General features: G+C 39.9%; 1 protein-coding gene and 1 pseudogene across 2 annotated transcripts in view; one reads left to right on the plus strand and one right to left on the minus strand.

The window, feature by feature from the left end:
- Positions 1 to 7,201: 7,201 nt before the first annotated feature.
- Positions 7,202 to 21,951, plus strand: part of LOC131734615 (guanylate cyclase soluble subunit beta-1) — a 37,112-nt gene continuing 22,362 nt past the window's right edge. Inside the window, exons 1-5 of one of the 2 annotated variants that reach the window (XM_059021412.1) lie at positions 7,202 to 7,313; positions 7,776 to 7,849; positions 16,546 to 16,646; positions 17,019 to 17,137; positions 18,738 to 18,935. In XM_059021412.1, the coding sequence (XP_058877395.1) occupies positions 7,311 to 7,313; positions 7,776 to 7,849; positions 16,546 to 16,646; positions 17,019 to 17,137; positions 18,738 to 18,935 (495 nt within the window). In that variant the 5' untranslated portion in view covers positions 7,202 to 7,310. Of the gene's footprint in view, positions 7,314 to 7,775; positions 7,850 to 16,545; positions 16,647 to 17,018; positions 17,138 to 18,737; positions 18,936 to 21,951 lie in introns of those variants that run through there. The other variant, XM_059021413.1, reaches the window with a different exon arrangement.
- On the minus strand, positions 8,984 to 10,086 carry LOC131734616 (cysteine-rich protein 3-like; annotated as a pseudogene).

The raw sequence follows: 21,951 nt of genomic DNA on the forward strand, positions 1-21,951 counted from the left end.
ACAATAGTGAGGTTCTGGAACCAATGTTGTTGAAGCTGACACCCTGGGATCCATCAAGAAGCTGCTTGATGAGATTCTGGGATCAATAAGCTACTAACAATCAAACGAGCAAGATGGGCCGAATGGCCTCCTCTCGTTTGTAAACTTTCTTATGTTCTTATGTATCATGGTAAAAGTATAGCAAAGCGTACACTGTTGGAAATCTGCAATTTTGCAGCAAAGAATTTGAGCAACAGCAGAATAGATTAATTCCATAAGTTACATATGGTCCTACAGTAAACCTTCTTGTTATTTATACAGTCAATTCATATATCCATGCAGGCAACTTCCCAAAGTTAAAAGCCAAGCTAAACCATTCCAGCTTAATAATTTACCTTTGAGCTGTTTTTGTGACAGTAATATGCTTGTTTTCCCCTGGATAAACATAAATTTAATGTATCATGATAAATAGTGGTGCTGAACTGTACTGAATCTTCATTATGTATCCAGGAATTAACCAGACAGCTTATAAAGTTCCAAGAACTATAGTACTAGGCTGGAGGTACGGAACAGTCCTGTATAGAGGGTACTATGTGAATGAGGATACATCATAAAGAATGATATTAACAACACATTGTATGTACTTTAATTTAGTATTGAGTTCACCCAGATTTATGCAATGGAATTAATCAAAATGGAAAGTGTTTCATAGATAGAATCAGTGCTCAATGCAGAAAAGTATCTAGTATGACGTTATGTTTACTTTATTTAAATGATACACCTGATAACTGTCACAGATTTATCACAGTGTAAATGCTCCCAATAAACAATAAACACTCCATTTGTCATAAGAAGTATCCTGAATCATAATAGCTAATGTTGCACTGATAAATTGAAATATCAAATTATCTGTTTGATTATGATAAATAAGAAACTGAATATTCACAACTGCAATTTTTAAATAAACCATCACAAACTATTTACAACATGATTAATAGAGAGTAATGCTTAAAATAAGAATTGAAAAAAAAAAACTGTGCAACTATTCCATGGTATAGTTGCCCACAAGTAACATGCCTCAATTTGATTTTCAGGCTTTTAAAAGACCACCAAGGGTTCCTTTTTACACCAAGAACAAGACAGGACCTCCCATCAAATTTCCCCAGTGACATTCCTGGTATCTGTTACTTCTTAGAGGCATTTGACCAATCTTCTAGAGCAAACTCTGGATCTGAAAGCGGACACCACAGATTCAGCGATACAAACTTTATGAGAACAGCTGAAACCAGCTCTAAGGACTGAATGTACCCAACAATAACTGGGTTTTAAATTATTGATTCTAACAAAGCATAAAAAAATCTAAATTTGTAACATAGCAGAGGCATATTTGACCACTTTAATATTCCATTCACCCGTGTTATAAAATAGAAACTATGGAATATTTTGTATTGTTTTATTGTATTTTCCCCAGTGTAAAGACATATTTTGTTTAGTTTTATTTTATATTGCACAACATATTTTACTCAATTTATATCTTCACTATAGAAGTAGGCCAATGGAAAGAAATGTTTTCCAGAATGATTTGGTTCATATCATTGTTTTTGACAATCCAATGTTAACAGTATTAAAAATGTTTGTCAATGGTACATTTCCAGCCAAACAGCTTTATGAGTGTTATTTGTTTGTTGAAAGCCACAATCAAACATTTAAGTAAGCCAGTTTAGGGCAGTTTTGTAGGTGTGTGTGTGTGTGTGTGTGTGTGTGTGTGTGTGTGTGTGTGTGTGTGTGTGTGTGTGTGTGTGTGTGTGTGTGTGATAGAGTTAGTCAATAAAGCTCAACTTTTTAACCACATTCAGAAATGTATATAAGGGTATAATTCTGTGTATAATCCTATATTTCCAATTATGTTCCACTTTATATATTTATTATTTTGCTCAGAAGCAACCCTTTCCTAATCCTAACTCTAGTAGATCCCTGTGTAATCAATTTGTAGTGAAAAATAGATATCTAATTTTCAAGAATAATTGAATGTATTCACTCTTTATTTAATCTTCATAGAACATCTGTCATCTGCTGATTATATTTTTTCCACACAGATAAAGTAAGCATATTTACTATGAAATAAACCACAATGTATATATAATTCTCAACTAATTCACAGATAGTTTCTTTAAGCTTGGTAGAGCACAGGCAAGCATGGTGTATAACTAATACTTCTAAATATGGTAGAGCTTTATAAAAACTATTGTTAGGCATAGACCAGAATTATCCTGAGTTTAAAAGGCATGTCGTACGCAGACAGGCTAAAATAATTGAATCTATTCAGTCTTGAACAAAGAAGACTACACGGCGATCTGATTCAAACATTTCTTTTTCGACCTGAAAAAAGAAACAAGGACCAGGGGTCACAAATGGAGATTAGATAAAGGGGCATTCAGAACAGAAAATAGGAGGTACTTTTTTTACACAGAGAATTGTGAGGGTCTGGAAACAACTCCCCAGTAATGTTGAAGCTGACACCCTGAGATCCTTCTTATGTATGTAGGTATATATATATATATATATATATATATATATATATATATAGATAACTGCTTATCTAGTTGTCACAAAAACTTGGTATTAACATTATTTAGATTAAGTTATTATGAATATGAAATTCAAGGGATATAAGGCTGTGTCTGTGTCTGTCTGTCTGTTCATCTGTATGTCACCCTTACATTGTTGCATATACTGTATCTGGGGAACCACATATCAAATTGAATTTTGAATTACAGACATGGTGGGAGATGCATGTTACTAACATATTTCGTAACATGATGTAACACAAATCAATTAACAAACATGTAAGCTGTGTACCATTGTTGAGATGCAAACACAGGTTTATTAAGCTGTTTTTTTAGGACCTCTTTCATTATTATTTAGACCTGATGCAAATGTAGCACCCTGAAACCGATCACTTGGGCATATTTAAGCGCCCGTTGTATACAGGAAGTCTGTATACTATTGAAAAAATATTTAATTTATTATTAGCTGTTATGACACAGTTGAAATGCAAGTGTTTGTAGAAATCCAATGAAGAGACAATCCGGGTGCTTTTGTAGGTGATGATGTGTTTTTTGTGTATTACAAAATAATTTATAGTGATCAGGAAAAAAAAAAAAATACTACTAGGTATCAACATAAACATAGCATTTCAGTTGACTATATATTTTATTTATTTTTCTTGTACATGTCAATGGGACCTTGGTATAAGAGATGGGATGGGGCCTTTTCTCCCAGGAGTGGTACAGCTGAGTTATTCAAAATAACTTATATCTGCAATATCTACTGTATGTAATAAAATGTACAGAGAAATTGGGATGTCACTGTTTTCACCGAGGATTTGTGGCACACTCTAAAACCCGGTTTCTCAGAGACGTCGGATTCAGTGGCCAAGAGTTGCGTCGCACAGTGAAGAACTTATCTGAAGCAGCAGAGAGGAGCAGCAACTGGCTGTGGTTGAGACGGAAAGATTCTGGCTGGGGATCTCAAGCACAATAGAAAGAAAGAAACGCTGATGTACAGGTAAGTAAGCTGGGCTGAGTTGAGTGGGGGACGGAGGGGGGTGATGCTGGGACGCCAGAATCACCGTCGAGCCCTCTTGAGGTGTCGTGGGCTAGTCGACGAAACACTGAGGATGGAAGGTGCCCACTTGAAAACCCCAGAGATGTACCCTACTTAGCTCAATCCAGACGGTTGTCATGCTGATGCGCTGGGGAGGCCGCACTTTGGTTGATCCCCGGAGCCAGCATCGCAGCCGTTGTGTGTGCTGATGCGCCAGGGAGGCAAAATAAGCTGATCCCTGGAGCCAGCATTACACTTCAGCCATTAACACCAGACAGAAGGATATCTACATCATCATATGGAAGGAAACGTAAATGGATGGAGACGCATATGGATCACATTAGTTTACTGTAAAGCTACGTCTTAGTTGATGCTTATCTTGGCGAGAGCCGAGTTCAAATCAGCATGAAGTTTTAACATCTACTCTCGTGTAATGGAAATCTATGTGGCATATCAATATTTGGAAAGTGGTTAGTTCTCATATTTCAGTCCCATTTGGGGTTTCACAGTAACATCAGATGGTAGTTAAAACTTAGACATATTGTAATACACAGTGCTGCCTCCAAGCCATCGTCAGCTCGTATCCTGAATAGAGGTTTCAAGTCATACAAGAATGATAATTTGACAGCTGGTTGTCCCTATACAAAATGACATAATGTAAACAAAAGAAAGGAATCAAATTTCCTTTCAACCTTTCCAAAAGCCAAGTGACCTTTTCACTTGTATCACATTACATTCACATTCAATTGAAAGAGAATCATGTAATTACATTTCTGGTATTTTGACCTTTAGTACAATTACAGTAGGATGTACTGTATTTCAGTGCTCCAAATGGCTACAACAACTCCTCAATTCTCTGAGTCCACATCAAAGAAATGTGGGAACATGGAGCCAAAAACATTTTAAATCCATTTTGTTAAATAAATAAAATAGCAGAGGTTAATTTAAATAATGACGTTTTAAAGAATGTCAAAGTTATTTGTTACACGTTTTACAAAATACACAATTTCATTTTCTGTCCACAATAAATGGTCATTAGGCTATGGCTAGCCATATTAAATACATAAATAAATAAACAAGCATAAAGGTTACAGTATTTATTGAATTTAACACGTATCAGTGATCCAAAATTAGTTTACAGTACAGGGGAAAAAAGCACTTGTGTGATACGCATGTATTTGTGCAATTAAGGTAACTGCCGTATTTCTTTCTAATAGGAGTACCAACTACACCATACAGTAATTCAGTGTGTTTATGTGGTATAGCTTGTTAACCCTTTGCTGCCGAGTATTCAATATATATGACATCTAGAAAATAGGCATAACAGAGCTATGGGAACATACCCAGCGCAGTGAGGGTTTAAAATGGCACATTATATTGCTATTAATTGCATTAAATATACGCCCAATAACTTGTAGCAAGGGCGTAGGTTTGGTTTGAACATTGGTGGGGACACAATTTTTTAGGGGGGCGGAGTCACGGTCGCTAGGGGGGTTCGGGGCATGCCCCCCCGGGAAGAAATTTTTTAGGAGACAGCTGTTAAATGGTAACTTCTGGTGGCTTGAAATGAATGCTGGACATGAATCGAGGACAATCTGATTGACATGAAGTTGGCTGGTATACACTTATAACACTAGGATAAAGTGGCTGTCCTGGAAGCTGGTTTGACATCCCTGCTATAGAATTACTAATAACCTGAATTATAACCTATCCCAGCCTTACTGTAAGCTACCAATACCCCTGCCACTACAAGCATGAGCACATGCACGCTTACGTGCTCTGCCTGCCTCTCCTGTGTCTGTGCTGCTGCTCGTACCTGGGTGCATTGCTTCATTCACCTGATAAAATAATAAATTGATGCATGCCATATAGAGAGAAAATATATGGCTATGCTAACTTTATTTGCTGAGTATTACTATACAGCATTAGCCTACTATCATATCACAATGTGCCTCAAACAATAATATATCTCAAAACTGAGTCTAACACTTTCACTGTTATAATCACTAAGCCATTACAGACCTCACCTGCGACCCTGTTGCTCCACCTGCCTCTGTACTGCTTTTACCAGGTTGCACTGCTTCACTCGCCTGATAAAATGATAAATTGATGCATGCTGTTTAGAGAGAAAGTATGACTCTGCTAACTTCATTAGTACATTATTTTTACATTTGCTATGAGAATCATTATCAATTGTGTTTATTACTTTAATAACATCTTCCTACTTACACTTTGACTTTTTGTAAAAAAAACTTCCTTATGTCCATCTTTCTTTTTTTGGTTGCTATTATGCTTTAGTCACCTAAAGCCAAATTGAAGGGATTAGCTAACGTTAGTTGGTTGACGATATCAAAACATCCTCACGCACACTCACACTCTCTCTCTCTCTGTCACACACACACACATAACGATTAGCTGTGAAACAAGCTAGATAGCCACCAAGGACGTTGGGTTAGCAGCTAGCAATGGGTCGCTAACGTAATAAACCTACTTACCTACCCATTAGGTAGGTAGGTAGGTTTATTCACTCAAACCATGTTGCTGACGAGATGACAATACCTTCAGCCCCGGCACCTGGCTTTCATTCAGTCAGTGGCTCACACTCATATCAGACTGACCGGCAAGTGGCAACTTCAGATGAGCGTCTTTCCAGAGTCCAGCCCAAGCCAGCGGGTATCAACCTTTTTTTTTACTCACGCCCCACTGAAATTTATTTGTGTATCTGTCGTCCCCCCCCACACCCCGTTTAATTTGACTTTTTAATATATTTTTTTTATTACTGCATACATAATATAGTGCATTTATTTAGCCGCCTGGATAGTCACACTGTCCATTCAATCAAATATATAGTTCGTGTTCGCTTTTTACACACACGATACAAAAATATCAAGCAAGGAGTAAGTTAGTTACAAAGCGAGGACGGAGGAGGATAGAAATAATGTGACGACGCATTAACCAACAAACACAAACTAAATATCGAATTAAACTGATTATATTTATTCTTATTTTTTAAAATAAATGTGAAAATTATGGCACAATATACACCATTTAAGAATGATAGAATTTTTTTATTTTAAACCCGGAGATTTACCTTTCAAATTAGCGGGGGGGGGTTGTTTGTTTTTTGGAGGAGGGAGGAGTACCGAGGGGAGCTTGAGAGAGTTAACCCTTTGTGGAGCGGATAAAATGACTTGACAAAAGACGTTTCAGATTTATCAAAATTATTGGTAGGGACAATTCAACGGTCCCTTGACATTGGTAGGGACATGTCCCTACCGTCACTAGCTAAATCTACGCCGGTGACTTGTAGAGCAAAGTTTAGACGGTGTAAAACGGATAACGTTTTTATGTTGTTTTGTTTCACTCTTAGTTCCTTATCTACAATAAACTGTTTCCAATACATCCAAACAAAATAAGGAGATACACATGTAACCGTCCTGACACTACCTCACACTGCGATGTGCAGTGCGCCGATGTCTGAAGAAATTGCATTTCTTAGGTAACATAATTAAATCAGAATGTCGTTTAACTCCCTCCCCATTCTTCTCACTGGTTGCCAGACGAGTGTCCGTGAGTGATAATTGGATGGTATGAGATGCCAATCGCAAAAGATGCATTCGGAGAAGGGAATGTTACTTCACGTAGTAGATAGACGCTATAATTGTGATAACATTTAGAGGCATCTGCAGGGCACAAGGGGACAAGAAATAACATTGTTTTATAAAATGGTATGTACATTAATCGTTTATAAAGTAAGGAACGCCGCATGTGTACTGTGTAAAGGAATACTAAGCATTTTGCGATTCTAAGAATTTATATATATATATATATATGTGTGTGTGTGTGTGTGTGTGTGTGTGTGTGTGTGTGTGTGTGTGTGTGTGTACCAGGCATTGTAGATTATTCGATTTATTAACATTGAACTGAAATTGCACGAGCAGTAAACAAAATACATGGGATATACTATCATCTATTTAAAAACGACTTACTATATCTTCAATTATATTTATGAAACAGATATTTACTATAGTATCAACAAAAGCAATTATGTGGCTGCTGTTTAGACGTTGAATGTTATGTTACCTGTTACAGAACCCTGCTTTATAGATTTTTGATTTATACTTCTAAATACATAATTAAATTATGAATGTCAATACCAAATGTTGTTTTTGTCTTTATTAAAATTACAGTATGGTTTTGTGAATCATGCCTTGGAACTTTTGATATTAAGAAATTACGGCGCTGAAGTATGGGAAGATATCAAGTGAGTACCTAAATAACTTGCTTTGAAGTGAAACAAAAAATAAATAAATAAAATCCTGCAAAGGGTGTACTCAGTTTTGGTAAAACTGCAAGCAGATTTCATGATTGTGTTTTTAAACTACTGTGTTGTTTCTTCTGCAGCTTTATATATATGTGTGTGTGTGTGTGTGTGTGTGTGTGTGTGTGTGTGTGTGTGTGTGTGCGTGCGTGCGTGTATGCTGACATCAAATGCATTTATATTGTAGAAATCTTACTTGGCCCAAGCAGGAAGTTTAATACCTACATGTGGCAAAGTGGTAATGACGTGCAGGTGAGTGCAGTGCAGAATAATCACACGGACAGACGTTGGTACAGGTGCAAGGGTGTTTATTTAATTTAATAAATGTCCAGAGCCTCAAGGCAAAACCTGTAAATAATAATAGTGCTGGAAGTGATACAGCGGCGTGTATCACTTCTAATTGTAATCCTACGGGTTTGACCCGCAACCCCAAAGTCCCGTTCCGACACCCACACTAAACACGTACACAAAGACAGTGCGTGATACAAGTGTTAAAAGGTGCAAACACAGAGACAGTTCCGAAAGTGAAACAGGTGAGTGGTGAAGTCCGGGTTTTCGCTGGCCTGCGGCTGCAGCTCCGGATCGTGCTCAGTAATCTTAGTGAGACAATAACACACAAGACACACAGTGTTAGGACACAGACACAAAACACTCACGGTCGCGTTCACGTTTCGGGCTCCTTCTCGGTTATATGTTTTAACCATATGCAAAGGAACAGATCACTCAAGCCATGCCCCCTATTTATACCCTCGCCCATGACCCCGAGGTTAACGAGCGCATCCGCTCCTCCAGTCCTCGGATGCCACGCCGCTTACCGTCTGGGTCACTGAGCTCGGGTGCCATGGCTCCGCCCCCTTCCGAACTGACCGACTTCCATCTACCCTACGGAATAAATTGTCGTGCCATTTCATTAAGGGTACTCTGTTCCTCGTATACCGTGCTCTCACAGGTCGAGAGGGAGATCTAACACTAAGACTCATTCGATCTCTGTCACATATCCCACCGCTCAGAGTGGAGCCGAAGGAACACTCGGCTAACCCTACCTTTCCCATTACTCCCCCCTCCCGGGAAAAATAATCCGCATTTTCTATTTTGATACCAGAGCACCTTCCATTGAGCTACATATTGCAATACATGAACACATTTACAATTACAAATACGTCCTAACTATACTGTATATTCTATATAAACGATACTCTTTCTGCACTACCTGTGTATTCTACAAACCAACAATACCTACAATATCAGCGAAAGTGCACAAAATTAAATGTAATTAATATAGTGTGTTAAATAAAGCAAAAAAGTAAACAAAAAAACAAACAAACAAAGTATACTGAATATTATTCCAACACTTTCGCATTCATTCCTTTAAATAGTCTTCATTCCAAGGCTTCTTATTCGTTACCTTATTCGAAGTTAATACTGGCTAGTAATCTCAGACTGCTCCCTGTCTTTGTCATAAATGTAACATCCAACTTCTCCAATGTTAACGCCTTTTGGTCCAAACAGGTGTCCGTAGCAAGGAACATGGCAATATGGTTTCCCTTCATGCTCAGCATGGCCTCCAGCACACAGTGTCTTCTTGCACCTCTCACAGCGCAGGCACGGCCGATGCCAGTTTCTGCCCAGGGACATCACCTTCTCCGCAAAATAAACCACCTTCCCACAGCCAGGGCAGAGCGATGTTTCTCCAGCAAAAGTCTTCACATAGGTTGGACCAGCTGGTCTGAATGGCTTGGTTGTCTGAGCAGGTGTCCAGGGTGTAGAAGGAGAGCACTCAGTGGGACTTTCCATTGATTTATTCACAGGAGTATGTGGTGGAGTTTCGTAAATATAAGAACCCCGCCCCTCCAATATTAACACCTTTGGGTCCAAACAGTGTAGCATAGCATGGCTTGTGGCAATATGGCATCCCATCGTGCTCGGCATGGTTGCCCGCAGACAGAGTCTTGTTACAGCGTTCACATTTCAGACAAAAACGATGCCAGTTCTTCCCAAGGGAGCTCACTTTTTCAGCGAAATAGACAGGTTTCTCACATCTGGGACACTTCGAGGTCATCTTGCTGAAGTTCTCAGCTGCAATCCACAGACAACTTAATCCCTGGTAATGCGTTTCCTACCTTTGCTAACTGCACTATTTCCATGCATCCTCTATATTGCCTGGGGCTATAAATAACACCTCTCTTGCCTGCCAGGGCTTTAATAAATTTATGTGATAAATTTCTTTTTTGTTACGGCGATCGGGCTGTTTAATTTCATAATTCACCTTTCCTATAGCCCGAATCACCTCATATGGCCCTTGCCATTTAGCACATAGTTTGGATTCCGCTGAGGGAAGTAGCAGCATTACCTTGTCTCCCGGTCGAAAAGTTCGGATTAATGCATTTTGATTGTAATGCTGCTGTTGTCGATGCTGAGCCGATCTAAGATTGTCTTGGGCCAAACGACCGACCAAATCTAGGCGATCTCTCAGTAGGAGCACATGCTGCACTACATTTTTGGACGAGCCTTTGTGCTCCTCCCACCCCTCTCTCAACAGATCGAGGATGCCGCGAGGCTGTCGGCCGTACAAGAGCTCGAAGGGGGAGAACCCTGTCGAACTCTGCGGCACCTCTCTCACTGCAAAAAGGAGGTAGGGAAGGAGCGATGCCCAATGTTTTTGCTCCTGATTCACAAATCGTCTCAGCATCGCCTTTAGAGTCTGATTAAAACGTTCCACCAAACCGTCCGTCTGTGGATGGTAAACTGACGTTCTGATGGGACGTATTTTTAGTAATTTATATACCTGCTGTAGCGTATTTGACAAGAAATTAGTTCCATGATCAGTCAATATCTCGTTGGGGATCCCTACTCTTGCCATAATCTGCACTAGTTCTTTGGCTATCGCAGCAGCACTAGTGGACCTCAATGGAACTGCCTCTGGGTATCGCGTTGCGTAATCTACCACCACTAATATATGCGTATACCCGGAGTCAGAAGGTAGCAAAGGGCCGACTATGTCCACGGCGATGCGTTCAAAGGGGGTGGAAATAATCGGCAGTGGGACCAAAGGGCGGGGCGCACTCGACCCGGCGCTACTCTCTGGCAGTCTGGGCATGTGGCTACATATTTCGACACTTCTTTATAAACACCTGGCCAAAAGAATCGAGCCAATATCCGTTCCCTTGTCTTGTCAACTCCGAGGTGCCCCGCAAAAGGGATATCATGCGCCAGCCTCATGACCTCCAGCCGACAAGACGGGGGAACCGATAATTGTGTTACAGGATGTCCTGTGCCCGCGGCCAGGTTTACCCTATATAGTAATTGCCCCTTGATAATGAAGTGTGGAAATACTAGTGCCCCAGCGCCTTCAACATCCTTACCTTCAATAGACCGGACCTGTCCCCGAATGTGCACCAGTGATGGGTCATTGTCCTGCTCCCACACTAGGTTCACATTCGAGTGCCACATGTCCGGTATATTGAGCGGGGCAGGAGTAACATCTGCCCTTGATGGCCCAGTAACCTCGCCCTCTCGGTCACACTGCGTTCCGACCCCCCTTTGACTGACGTTTTTCACCGTTATAACAGGCTCCCACCAGCCCCCAGCCTTGTCTCATTAACGCTCCCTCCCATTTCCGCAGCCTTCTCTCTTTGTTTGTTTTTTTCGGCCGGAACAGGGAAGAGAACATTTCCGCTTGAAAGGGAAAAACATTACCAATTATTTCCCCTTCTACTTTTTCTGCCACATTTGCGTGTATGGCCGGGACTGCCCTTAATTTCAATAAATCTTTATAGTTGGGCCAGTCCCGACCCAGAATAATGGGATGTGGTAACCTTTCCGCTACCCCAACTACCAGGGAACGTTTCATCGGACCGACCGATAAATATGCTTTTACTGTGGGGTATGTTGCCGTGTCTCCATGGATACAGGAGATCGCCACCTGACCTTGTGGCTGCCACACCATACCGCCCAAGAGAGATGCTCTAATTAAGGTCTGACCACACCCTGTGTCCACTAATGCATGGGTCTTCACATTTCCAAAAATCACCTTAACAATACAAGGCCCCTCCCGACCATTTTTCCCTCGCTTACCCGCTTCAGATGCCAGATTACAGACGGCCACGTCACACTCCATCGCAGATGGGCATGACCTAGCCTGATGTCCCGGCTGGCGGCACCTAAAACAGGTAGGGGGAAAGGAGGGCACAGTATTAAATGGTCTGTCCCGCTGCTGGTATGGCAACGGGGCAGGGGCAGCACCTCTACCCCCGCTGGGGGCCAACCTTGGTCTCCATGAAGAGGAGGCAAGGTCGCCCATTGGGGTTGGTGCTCTCGAAGGGCGTTGACCCGGTCCTGGTGGTGGGGCTGATGGAGCAGAGAGAGGAGGTGGGGCTCGGCTGCTCCGTTGAGGTAGCGGGGTGAGTAGCCCGGTCTGGGCGGATACCAGGGAGTCCTCGAAGTCCTCAGCGAGTTTGACTGCCTGTTCCAGGGTGTCGGGGTTGTGGCGCCGTATCCATCCTTGGGTCTCGGCGCCGACCACATGACAAAACTGCTCGATAACGATGGCCTCCCCCATCTGGGCAGTTGTTTTTAGCGCCGGGGTGAGCCAGTGTATCATGTGGTCACAGAGCTTCTGCGCGACCACCCTGGGGCGTACGTTCGGGGACCTCCTGTACTCCCTGAACCTCACTCTGTGCGTTTCCTCCGTAATATTCAGACGGCGGAGAATAGCCAGCTTTACCAGGTCATATTGAGCGGCGTCGTCATCCCCCATTGCCTGGTATGCTGCCTGCGCTTCCCCAATCAGGCAGGGTCCCAGCTGGCTTGCCCAGAACTGTCGGGGCCATGACGCGGTGGTAGCCAGCCGCTCAAATGCCACCAGGTATGCCTCTGGATCATCATCCGCCGTCATTTTATGCGTCCTAGCTTTGGGCGCTATGAAGCCGCGTTCCGCTGATGCTGTGGGAGGTATTGCCAGCCCGACCCTCTCGATCAACGCGGTGTACCTCTCCTCTCTCCGTCTTTCCTCCCCCTCCCGTCTGCTGTCCAGCTGCTCCAGCAGCGCCGACAGTGTTGCGTAGTCCATATCCCACTTCTGACACCACGTGTGGCAAAGTGGTAATGACGTGCAGGTGAGTGCAGTGCAGAATAATCACACGGACAGACGTTGGTACAGGTGCAAGGGTGTTTATTTAATTTAATAAATGTCCAGAGCCTCAAGGCAAAACCTGTAAATAATAATAGTGCTGGAAGTGATACAGCGGCGTGTATCACTTCTAATTGTAATCCTACGGGTTTGACCCGCAACCCCAAAGTCCCGTTCCGACACCCACACTAAACACGTACACAAAGACAGTGCGTGATACAAGTGTTAAAAGGTGCAAACACAGAGACAGTTCCGAAAGTGAAACAGGTGAGTGGTGAAGTCCGGGTTTTCGCTGGCCTGCGGCTGCAGCTCCGGATCGTGCTCAGTAATCTTAGTGAGACAATAACACACAAGACACACAGTGTTAGGACACAGACACAAAACACTCACGGTCGCGTTCACGTTTCGGGCTCCTTCTCGGTTATATGTTTTAACCATATGCAAAGGAACAGATCACTCAAGCCATGCCCCCTATTTATACCCTCGCCCATGACCCCGAGGTTAACGAGCGCATCCGCTCCTCCAGTCCTCGGATGCCACGCCGCTTACCGTCTGGGTCACTGAGCTCGGGTGCCATGGCTCCGCCCCCTTCCGAACTGACCGACTTCCATCTACCCTACGGAATAAATTGTCGTGCCATTTCATTAAGGGTACTCTGTTCCTCGTATACCGTGCTCTCACAGGTCGAGAGGGAGATCTAACACTAAGACTCATTCGATCTCTGTCACACTACAATAACAACATTTCACAAAAAAAAAAAAAAAAAAAAAAAAATTCTGGTTGACCGATTCACTAATAAAATATACAAATCATGAAAATGTTTTTTAAAAACATGGCCTTGGTTACAAAATCGGGCAGCTGGTAAACGTTTTTCCAAGCAAAGTAACACAAGCCCATAATTACTGGTGCATTAATCTAAGCATTTTCCTTAAATGAAAGTTTACTACATGTTTTACACCATGTATTTAACATTAGGGCCCTATTTTGAAGCAGAAAATAAACAATAATATGATATTCAAAAGCTATCAAGAAACAAATTAATTGCAGATTGGATCAGTTAATTTAGTTCCTTTACTTGTGTTATAACATGAAAGTGCTTTTGACTAGAAAAAAATACACCCTAATAAATAGGCACCTTGGTGACTCACACTTTCAGTAAACACTTTATTATCCACAACCCACCACTTACTTTATCTTATTCTGTTCATATTATTTCAGCTGTTCTTCTGTAAACTGAAATTCTTCTTACTGCATCATTAGATTTATTTTTAATTTATTATTAATTGTAAATGCAGTAATGACAAGACTATCATTAACACAAACTAACCATCATTATTAGAATCCTTAAATCCCAGTACAAACAATTAGCACAATAACCTTAAAAAGGCTGCATGCTTGCCCAATCAACTCACCGATATGACAGTCAGGACAAATGTAGCTGCTAGTTACAGCCCCATCAAATCAATAATGCCTCTGAATTGATGGGAAGATAGGGTTGTTTGAACCAGCCAGTAATCAGGCCAGCCTTATCCAAGCCTAACAAAGCCAAAATGTATCCTGCTGAGTTTTCTTCTAGCAGGTTAGCAATATACACTCATAATTGCTGTGCAAAAGTCTTAGACATGTTGCATTTTTCAACTCTGATGCATTATGAGCATCAACAATTTTCTCAAAGTCTCCACTAGTGTTTTCTACCATTATAACAACCTTGACTTGCATAAAGAAGGAAAAGCATTGAGTGAAATAGCTCACATCACTCGATTTGTGGTATCCGAAGCATAATCAACAAGTACAGAAGAACATTATCCGTAATTGACAAACCCAGGACTGGAAGACCCAAGAAGCTGTCTAACAAGGATGAGCAATACTTGAAGATAATATTCTTAAGGAATAGAAAGAAGACAAACGTTGAATTGACAACAGAACTGGCATAAGGCTCAGGTGTTGTTGTCTATCAAATCAACAGTACAAAGGTCACTCTTGAAATCAGGACTTAAAGGATGTGTTGCAGTAAGAATACCTCTGTTAAGAAAGGGGAACAAGACTAAAAGGCTAAAATATACACAAGAACACAGAAATTGGACTATGGAACATTGGTCAAAGGTGCTTTGGACTGTTGATGGATGTGTCTGTGTACCGCAGAGCTGTAAATCCGCCCCTGGGAAGCACAATAAGATCTGTGTAACCTCTAATGCAGATACCTCCCTCCCCACAACATAAATTAGCCCCCTCCAAAACATATATTCAACAGTTTTAAATTGAGTAAATTGTTCTCATTGGGCTCTTGAATGCATTGATCACACTGGCAGATGAAATCTTGATTCCTTGATTCATCAGTGAACAAAACAGGTGCCCAATGAAGAAGCTGCCAGTTCTGGTGCTCTAGTCAGTCATCAGTGATCTCTTCTGTGTTGTTGGGTCAATTGAGAAGCTGTAGCTGGCCTTGATCTCAAATCAGTCTCATGCAATCTTTTTCTTAGTTTGATCTCTTATGGTGACTCTAGTTGCTGTCCTAAAATGGATACTGAGTCCATGCACATTCCTCAGCCCCAGATTTATTGTTCACTTTGTAATTACTAACTCCAAATAAAATTAATTCTAACAGAAGCCCAGTTATTTTAAACCAAACACCAACCCTTAACCATAATGCAAACACTAACCATAAAAAAAACTGTTATTAATCATGCGTTTCATGAATGTCAAGCTAGATTTTTAATGCCAGTTTTGCAGCATGAAATATTGTAACGCACATGCAGTGTTCTGGCATCTGACTCAGGCAGGGGCAAAATTACAGGCATTATTAACATTAGGTAGATAGATTACATTTACAATTAGGCATTCTTAAAATTCAAATGTAGAGCGCAGCACACAGTCACGCTAAAGAATCAAGAAGTGCAGTTCAGTGATGAAATACAATTCAGAGCTGCTGCAGTATGTCCACTGTTTTGTCATTTCAAATATTTGCACAAAACAAACATTAAACTTTAAAGCTACAGTGTGCAGTGCAAAAGAACATCATGAAAAACCACATATGTAGGTGAAAAACACTAAAATAAAAGTTGCTACATTCTGAAAATATGTAAACACGTTATATACCAGCCCCTAGAGGGAGATATCATTGCAGAGGTGGAAGAGGGGAAGATGGAGGTACTGTAGTAGCAATGAAAACACAGATTAGGTATAAATATGGGCTCCCAAAAAATCCCAAACCAATCCAAGGCAAAAATACAACTGCACATTTGTAAAAGAAATTACCTTCACAATATTCACTGTGGATAAAATCACTATAAAAATGATATTCTCAACAATGGCTTAGTTATCTTAATTTTAACCCAGTTGTTTCAATATTCTGGAACTATGGGACCAGACCATTCTGAATATTGTAGTAAAAAAGACACCACTGCAGGCATTTCCCACAGTTGAATTCCTGCTTATATACATTTAGTTTATTATTAGACAAGTAGAATTTGCTCTCTTGGTATGAAACAAATGAATCTGAATGTGTTGCCAGAAAGGAAGCACAGCTGGATGTGGAAGGACAGTTTCTGGTCAGAATCATTTACGATGACACCAAAACATATGACCTAGTTGCTGCAGCAAGTAAAATCCTCAGTAAGTGCTTGCATTGTTCATGTGCATGCTTTTACTTTTATTACTTGAGTTATTAATTAACATCTCAGTAGCATGTGATGGTATAACAGAAACTGTTGCATTGGAATAATATAATAAATAATATTGCAGCATGAAACAGAAATCTATTTTGCATGTGATAAAGCAACACAAACGTGATACACTGTTATGTAAGAGGAACATGAGAAGTGCAGGCTGATGATGTGCCATATGATTTGTGCTGTTGTTTAAAGAAATAAATTTGACCAGTAATTAATAAAAATAATAAAGTAGTATAATATGAACACTAAAGCACTGCCTGTCCATTGAATCTATGTTCAAAAATACCTTTCATTTCATTTTTTTTTTCAATAGAGATAAATGCCGGTGAGATTCTACAAATGTTTGGGAAAATGTTTTTTGAGTTTTGCCAGGAGTCTGGTTATGATACAATCCTGCGTGTTTTAGGATCAAATGTTCGGGAATTCTTGCAGGTAAGCTTTGAAGTATAATTAAGAAAATAATGGAATTGTGTTCATTTCATGTTTATATGGAGCTGCTGGCTTCACAGATTTTGACACAAACAATGGTTTAGTAATGCAATCTAACACATTGTAAAAAAAAAAAATAATAAAAATGAATTCCCCCAAAATGGTTTCTGGTTAAAAATGAAGTTTGCAACAGCATTTTAACAATACAATAATGTTGATAGAATTATTTCACTTCAAGTATATTATTTACAAAGCACAAGTTGTTTTGCTGGATTAAATAGCATTTGATGTTGTATTCACTGAACTGTTCTAGACTGTTGTTAAATAAGCCAAATCTATATTGGACTGTTTTACAAATATAAAATGTTTTTGAATTCTGCAAAATATGTACATTCTGACTTTATTGTTAACATGTTGCTAAGGTTATTGAGCAATTCCTTTGATAAATTAGATATGTTTGGATGATTTTATTAATTTGTATCTAAACAGACTGGGTACATATTGAAACAAATTGGACTGTAACCTTTCACTCTAGATTATATTCCATTGAAATCTAATTTAGGGTTTTGAAGAGGCCTGTGGGAAATGTCACAGATGCTATGAGATGAGTTGTAGGGGGATATCTGAGAAGCCGCATGTTGCATTTTTTTACTAAGAGCTATCAAAACAAAGTCAATACATCTGTGTAAACACTGCAAGCATTTTCCATTCAGAGTTCTGTTGTTGAGTACACTGTGACATTGTTTTTAATTTCTGAAATAAAGATTCTGATATTGAGAAATGGGTTTCTTTTATCTGTGTGTAATGCAGCATTCCATTTTATGTATATCTTCCTGCTGCAGTCCCCCACAATCATGAGAAGTTTTACACTATAATATGAGTAGACTCTTCCATGGTTTAGCCTTCTGTGCACTTTGCTTCATCAGAAAATAGACATCGTTGACTTGGTTTGTTTACATTACCTAAGGTTTTTTCAGCTGCACGCTTCATCCCTCCTTAATGCTACTACAGTACATGCAGCACAACTTTTATATCAGGGAAGCAACCCTCATAAATCCAGTGAAACCTTGCTGCTATTGCCATTCACAGGAACAGCAAAACGAGGCCTTAGTAGTGGGTTGGTCTTAAGACTGAAGTTACATTTGTCAGGGAACTTTACTATGGTGTTTTTTTTTTTTCTTTTACAACAGTTTTCTTCTGTGTAACGTGTGCTACTTTATCAAATGTGTAAATGAGTTACATCATGTTGCATTTATGTTTACTGCATGTTGGTCTTATTAGAGAGTTTTTTTAAACAGTGGCTTGGTACATTTGGAACTGCTGATGGTGGCCTTAATATTGATTACAGGGTTAAACGTAATATTGAAGGTGGCCTTATATTGAAATCAACAGGAGAATAAAAGTAGTCTAAACTGTGAGGTGGCACTTTTACTGAGGTGGTTTTAAAGCAAGGGTGTACTGTATGTAATTAAAAAAACAAAACTTTACAGGGTTCCGCACCTTTAATACCAGAGGTACAGTAAAATCATAAATGTTACTGTATAGAGCAATTCTAGCAATGCAAAAAACAAAAAAAGAAGGTAATCTGTCCTCATCTTTTTAGAACCTTGATGCTCTACATGACCACTTGGGTACCATCTATCCTGGAATGCGGGCACCATCCTTTCGATGCACAGATGCAGAAAAAGGAAATAACCTCATTTTGCACTATTACTCTGAACGAGAAGGACTGCAAGATATAGTTATCGGGATCATCAAAACAGTGGCCCAGCAGATCCATGGAACTGAAATAGAAATGAAGGTAACTTACTTGCTTACGTTTTTGCTGTTTAAATACCAATGTTCACAACAATCCTCGTTTTCTCTTTATTAAACTATAACTTTGTAGTACATTCACTCAGCAAAGCTATTATCAAATTTAAGAGCACATCCATGAAGGGGATCTGCAAAAGAAGATTGTTTTTGGCTGTGGTGGTTAAGGCCAATGGATTTGAACTTTACTTCCTAAATACAAAAAAACAAAAACAAAAACAAAAAAACTTTTGTTTGTCTGGCATGGCCCCAGATAGAATTGCATTCATATTGCCTGCAAAAAAAACAAACAAAAAGGTTGGGGTTTTCTCTCCCGAAGACATGAGCCAAGGCTTAAAATAGAAAATTGTTTTGGTTCCCACAGTAATTAAATAAATCTAACCTGTTTATATACTTGTGGCAATGTGCCCCGCCCCTGTGTGCATTTGTGTGTTATATGTTGGTGTATTGTAGTTGGTACACAGGATATAATGTGGTTAATGAGCATGAGTGTTTAAATTGTATAACTGTATTTAGGCACGGGGATTGCACTTCACTTCACGTGCATTTAAAGTTTTTAATATGTGAGCACGGGGTTGCACAGGATTAGTTAACGTGCTGGGATTCAAGTGAATAATTAATTAGTAATTGAATCCTGGCACAACAGTATATATAGATGCACAAAGCACTCACTCGGGGTTGTGTGTTCGGTGAGTGGAGAACGGGTGTGTGAGAGGAGAGAATTTAAAAAACTAAAACTAAGGAAAAAGTAAATATAAGTTTGTTTGTTTGTCTGTTCGTCCACTTTTTGTTTAGTGTTAATCCGTTTTGTTTGTCTATTTATTTTGGCCTCGAGTGCCGTGTCCTGTGTTTTGTTCAACCTTTTATTTTTGTTTGTTTATTAAACGCACTGAGCGCAGCCATTGCGTCTCCGTTTCAACCCCATTACTGTCTGTCTGTGTACTCCTTTCTGGTCTCAAAAGTTATGGTGATTGGGCGGGATAGTGGGGGTGTGTAGTATCTCTGTTGTGACCCTCAAGACAGCAAATGGCTTTGGCCTGCCCAATTGTCAGATATGTGATGAGCTTACCCTGTGTCTCTAGAAAAAGCAACCCCCACTTACATCTAAGAGGCATGCCCAAACTATGTTTACTTTTAAAAAGCATTTGTTTTGTTTTTCTTACAGTTTTTTTTAAATTAATATATATATATATATATATATATATATATATATATATATATATATATATATATATATATATATATACATTGATTTAATTGGGTGCTCATTTTTTTTAGACTTTTACACCATCTCAAAAGGCAAATGATATGTATTATATATGATTACGCTCATAAATACTTTTAAATATTGGATCAAATACTTTTGACTGTTTATGCCAAAGGCTATTAAGTTAAATTCTGACTGTATATTACAATCTAATTATCCTGTGACTGACGGGAAGAATTGGTTTGACATCCATTCTAAATATGATGAGTGATTTATCTAGATCAGTGGTCCTCAAAGTAATTTGGGCACAGGCATAATTGATCTCACTTGGCTGTTTGCGGGTATGCTGACTAGGTTCTTATCTTAAACACTGCCTTCCCATGACATATACAATATATATATATATATATATATATATATATATATATATATATATATATATATATATATATATATATATATATATAGTGTGAGGGATTGGTTAAAGGAAACAAACAAAAAAGGTGAAAGACAACGTAAACCAACTGGTTGGTAAACAAAGAAAATTAATAAAAAGTGTTTGGGATCAAAAATGAATGGGTTAAAGAATACACTTTGTAAATAATAACTGTGTGTTAAATAAGGGAAAGTACAAATGAAGAAAAAGTATGGTTTAAAACAAATATTTATTATTGTTCAGAGACAATACCTGGGGTATACTAGGACCAGGTGGAAGCTACTGGAGTCAAGGCTGGCTCCAGTTCAAATTAATTATCCAATTTAATGAGCTGTGTTGGAGAGTGGGAGAGTAAAAAACGGAAAACAAGGTAAAGAGTATTCATATTGTGAACTGGTTGACGACATTTTGGAAAGGTATTTTGGATTACGGTTTGGGTTTTGGAGACGAGGTAACAGGCTTAGCCTGCCCCGTCATTAGTTAGGGAACGATTTGTTTAGTTAGGACCCGGGACTGGGTTAGGTTTTGTTTTCTTTATTTTATTTTCAGTGTGTAAACAATAAACACACGCTACGGCGTTTCTTTGCATCTGGTTGTCGAGTGTCTGATTGAAGCAAAATCTGCGATAGGAACGCAGATCGTCACATTGTGGTACCAGAAGTGGGGCTCGTTTTGTCTGACAATAAATTCAGACTCGTACCCTGGCTTTGTACTGTGATAAAAGTGGATCATGGAGGCGGCAGTACAGGCACTGTTGCAGGCTAGTGCTATGCAGCACGAGGCCAATCGGACGATACAGCAACAATTGACTGTAATGCAAGAACAAGTTACTAAACTGTTTGAAGAACGGGCTGGACCAACAACTCCTCTCTTACAAAAGATGACAGACCAGGATGATGTGGAGTCTTTCCTGCTAACCTTTGAGCGGACAGCGGAACGGGAGAAATGGCCGCAGGTTCGTTGGGCAGGGATCTTAGCACCACTCCTGATAGGGGACGCCCAAAAAGCATATTCTGACTTGGAGCCGGACTCTGCTGCTGACTACAGTCAGTTGAAGAAGGAGATATTGGCCCGGGCGGGAGTTACTACAGCTGTACGAGCTCAGCGGTTCCATGACTGGCAGTTCCTAAAGGATAAAGTGCCGCGGTCTCAAATGTTTGACCTGATACATCTAACCCGAAAATGGTTACAACCGGAGCTCAACTCATCAGCACGGGTCATGGAATTACTTGTTATGGACCGGTATTTGAGAGCGTTGCCGTTTTTTTTGAGGAAAACGGTTGGACAGGCCAATCCAGCCAACGCCGATGAACTGATATCTCTGGTCGAGAGACATACAGCCGCCAACAGGTTGGCTCGTTG

Source organism: Acipenser ruthenus, unplaced genomic scaffold, assembly GCF_902713425.1.
Source record: "Acipenser ruthenus unplaced genomic scaffold, fAciRut3.2 maternal haplotype, whole genome shotgun sequence".
NCBI lineage: Eukaryota > Metazoa > Chordata > Actinopteri > Acipenseriformes > Acipenseridae > Acipenser > Acipenser ruthenus.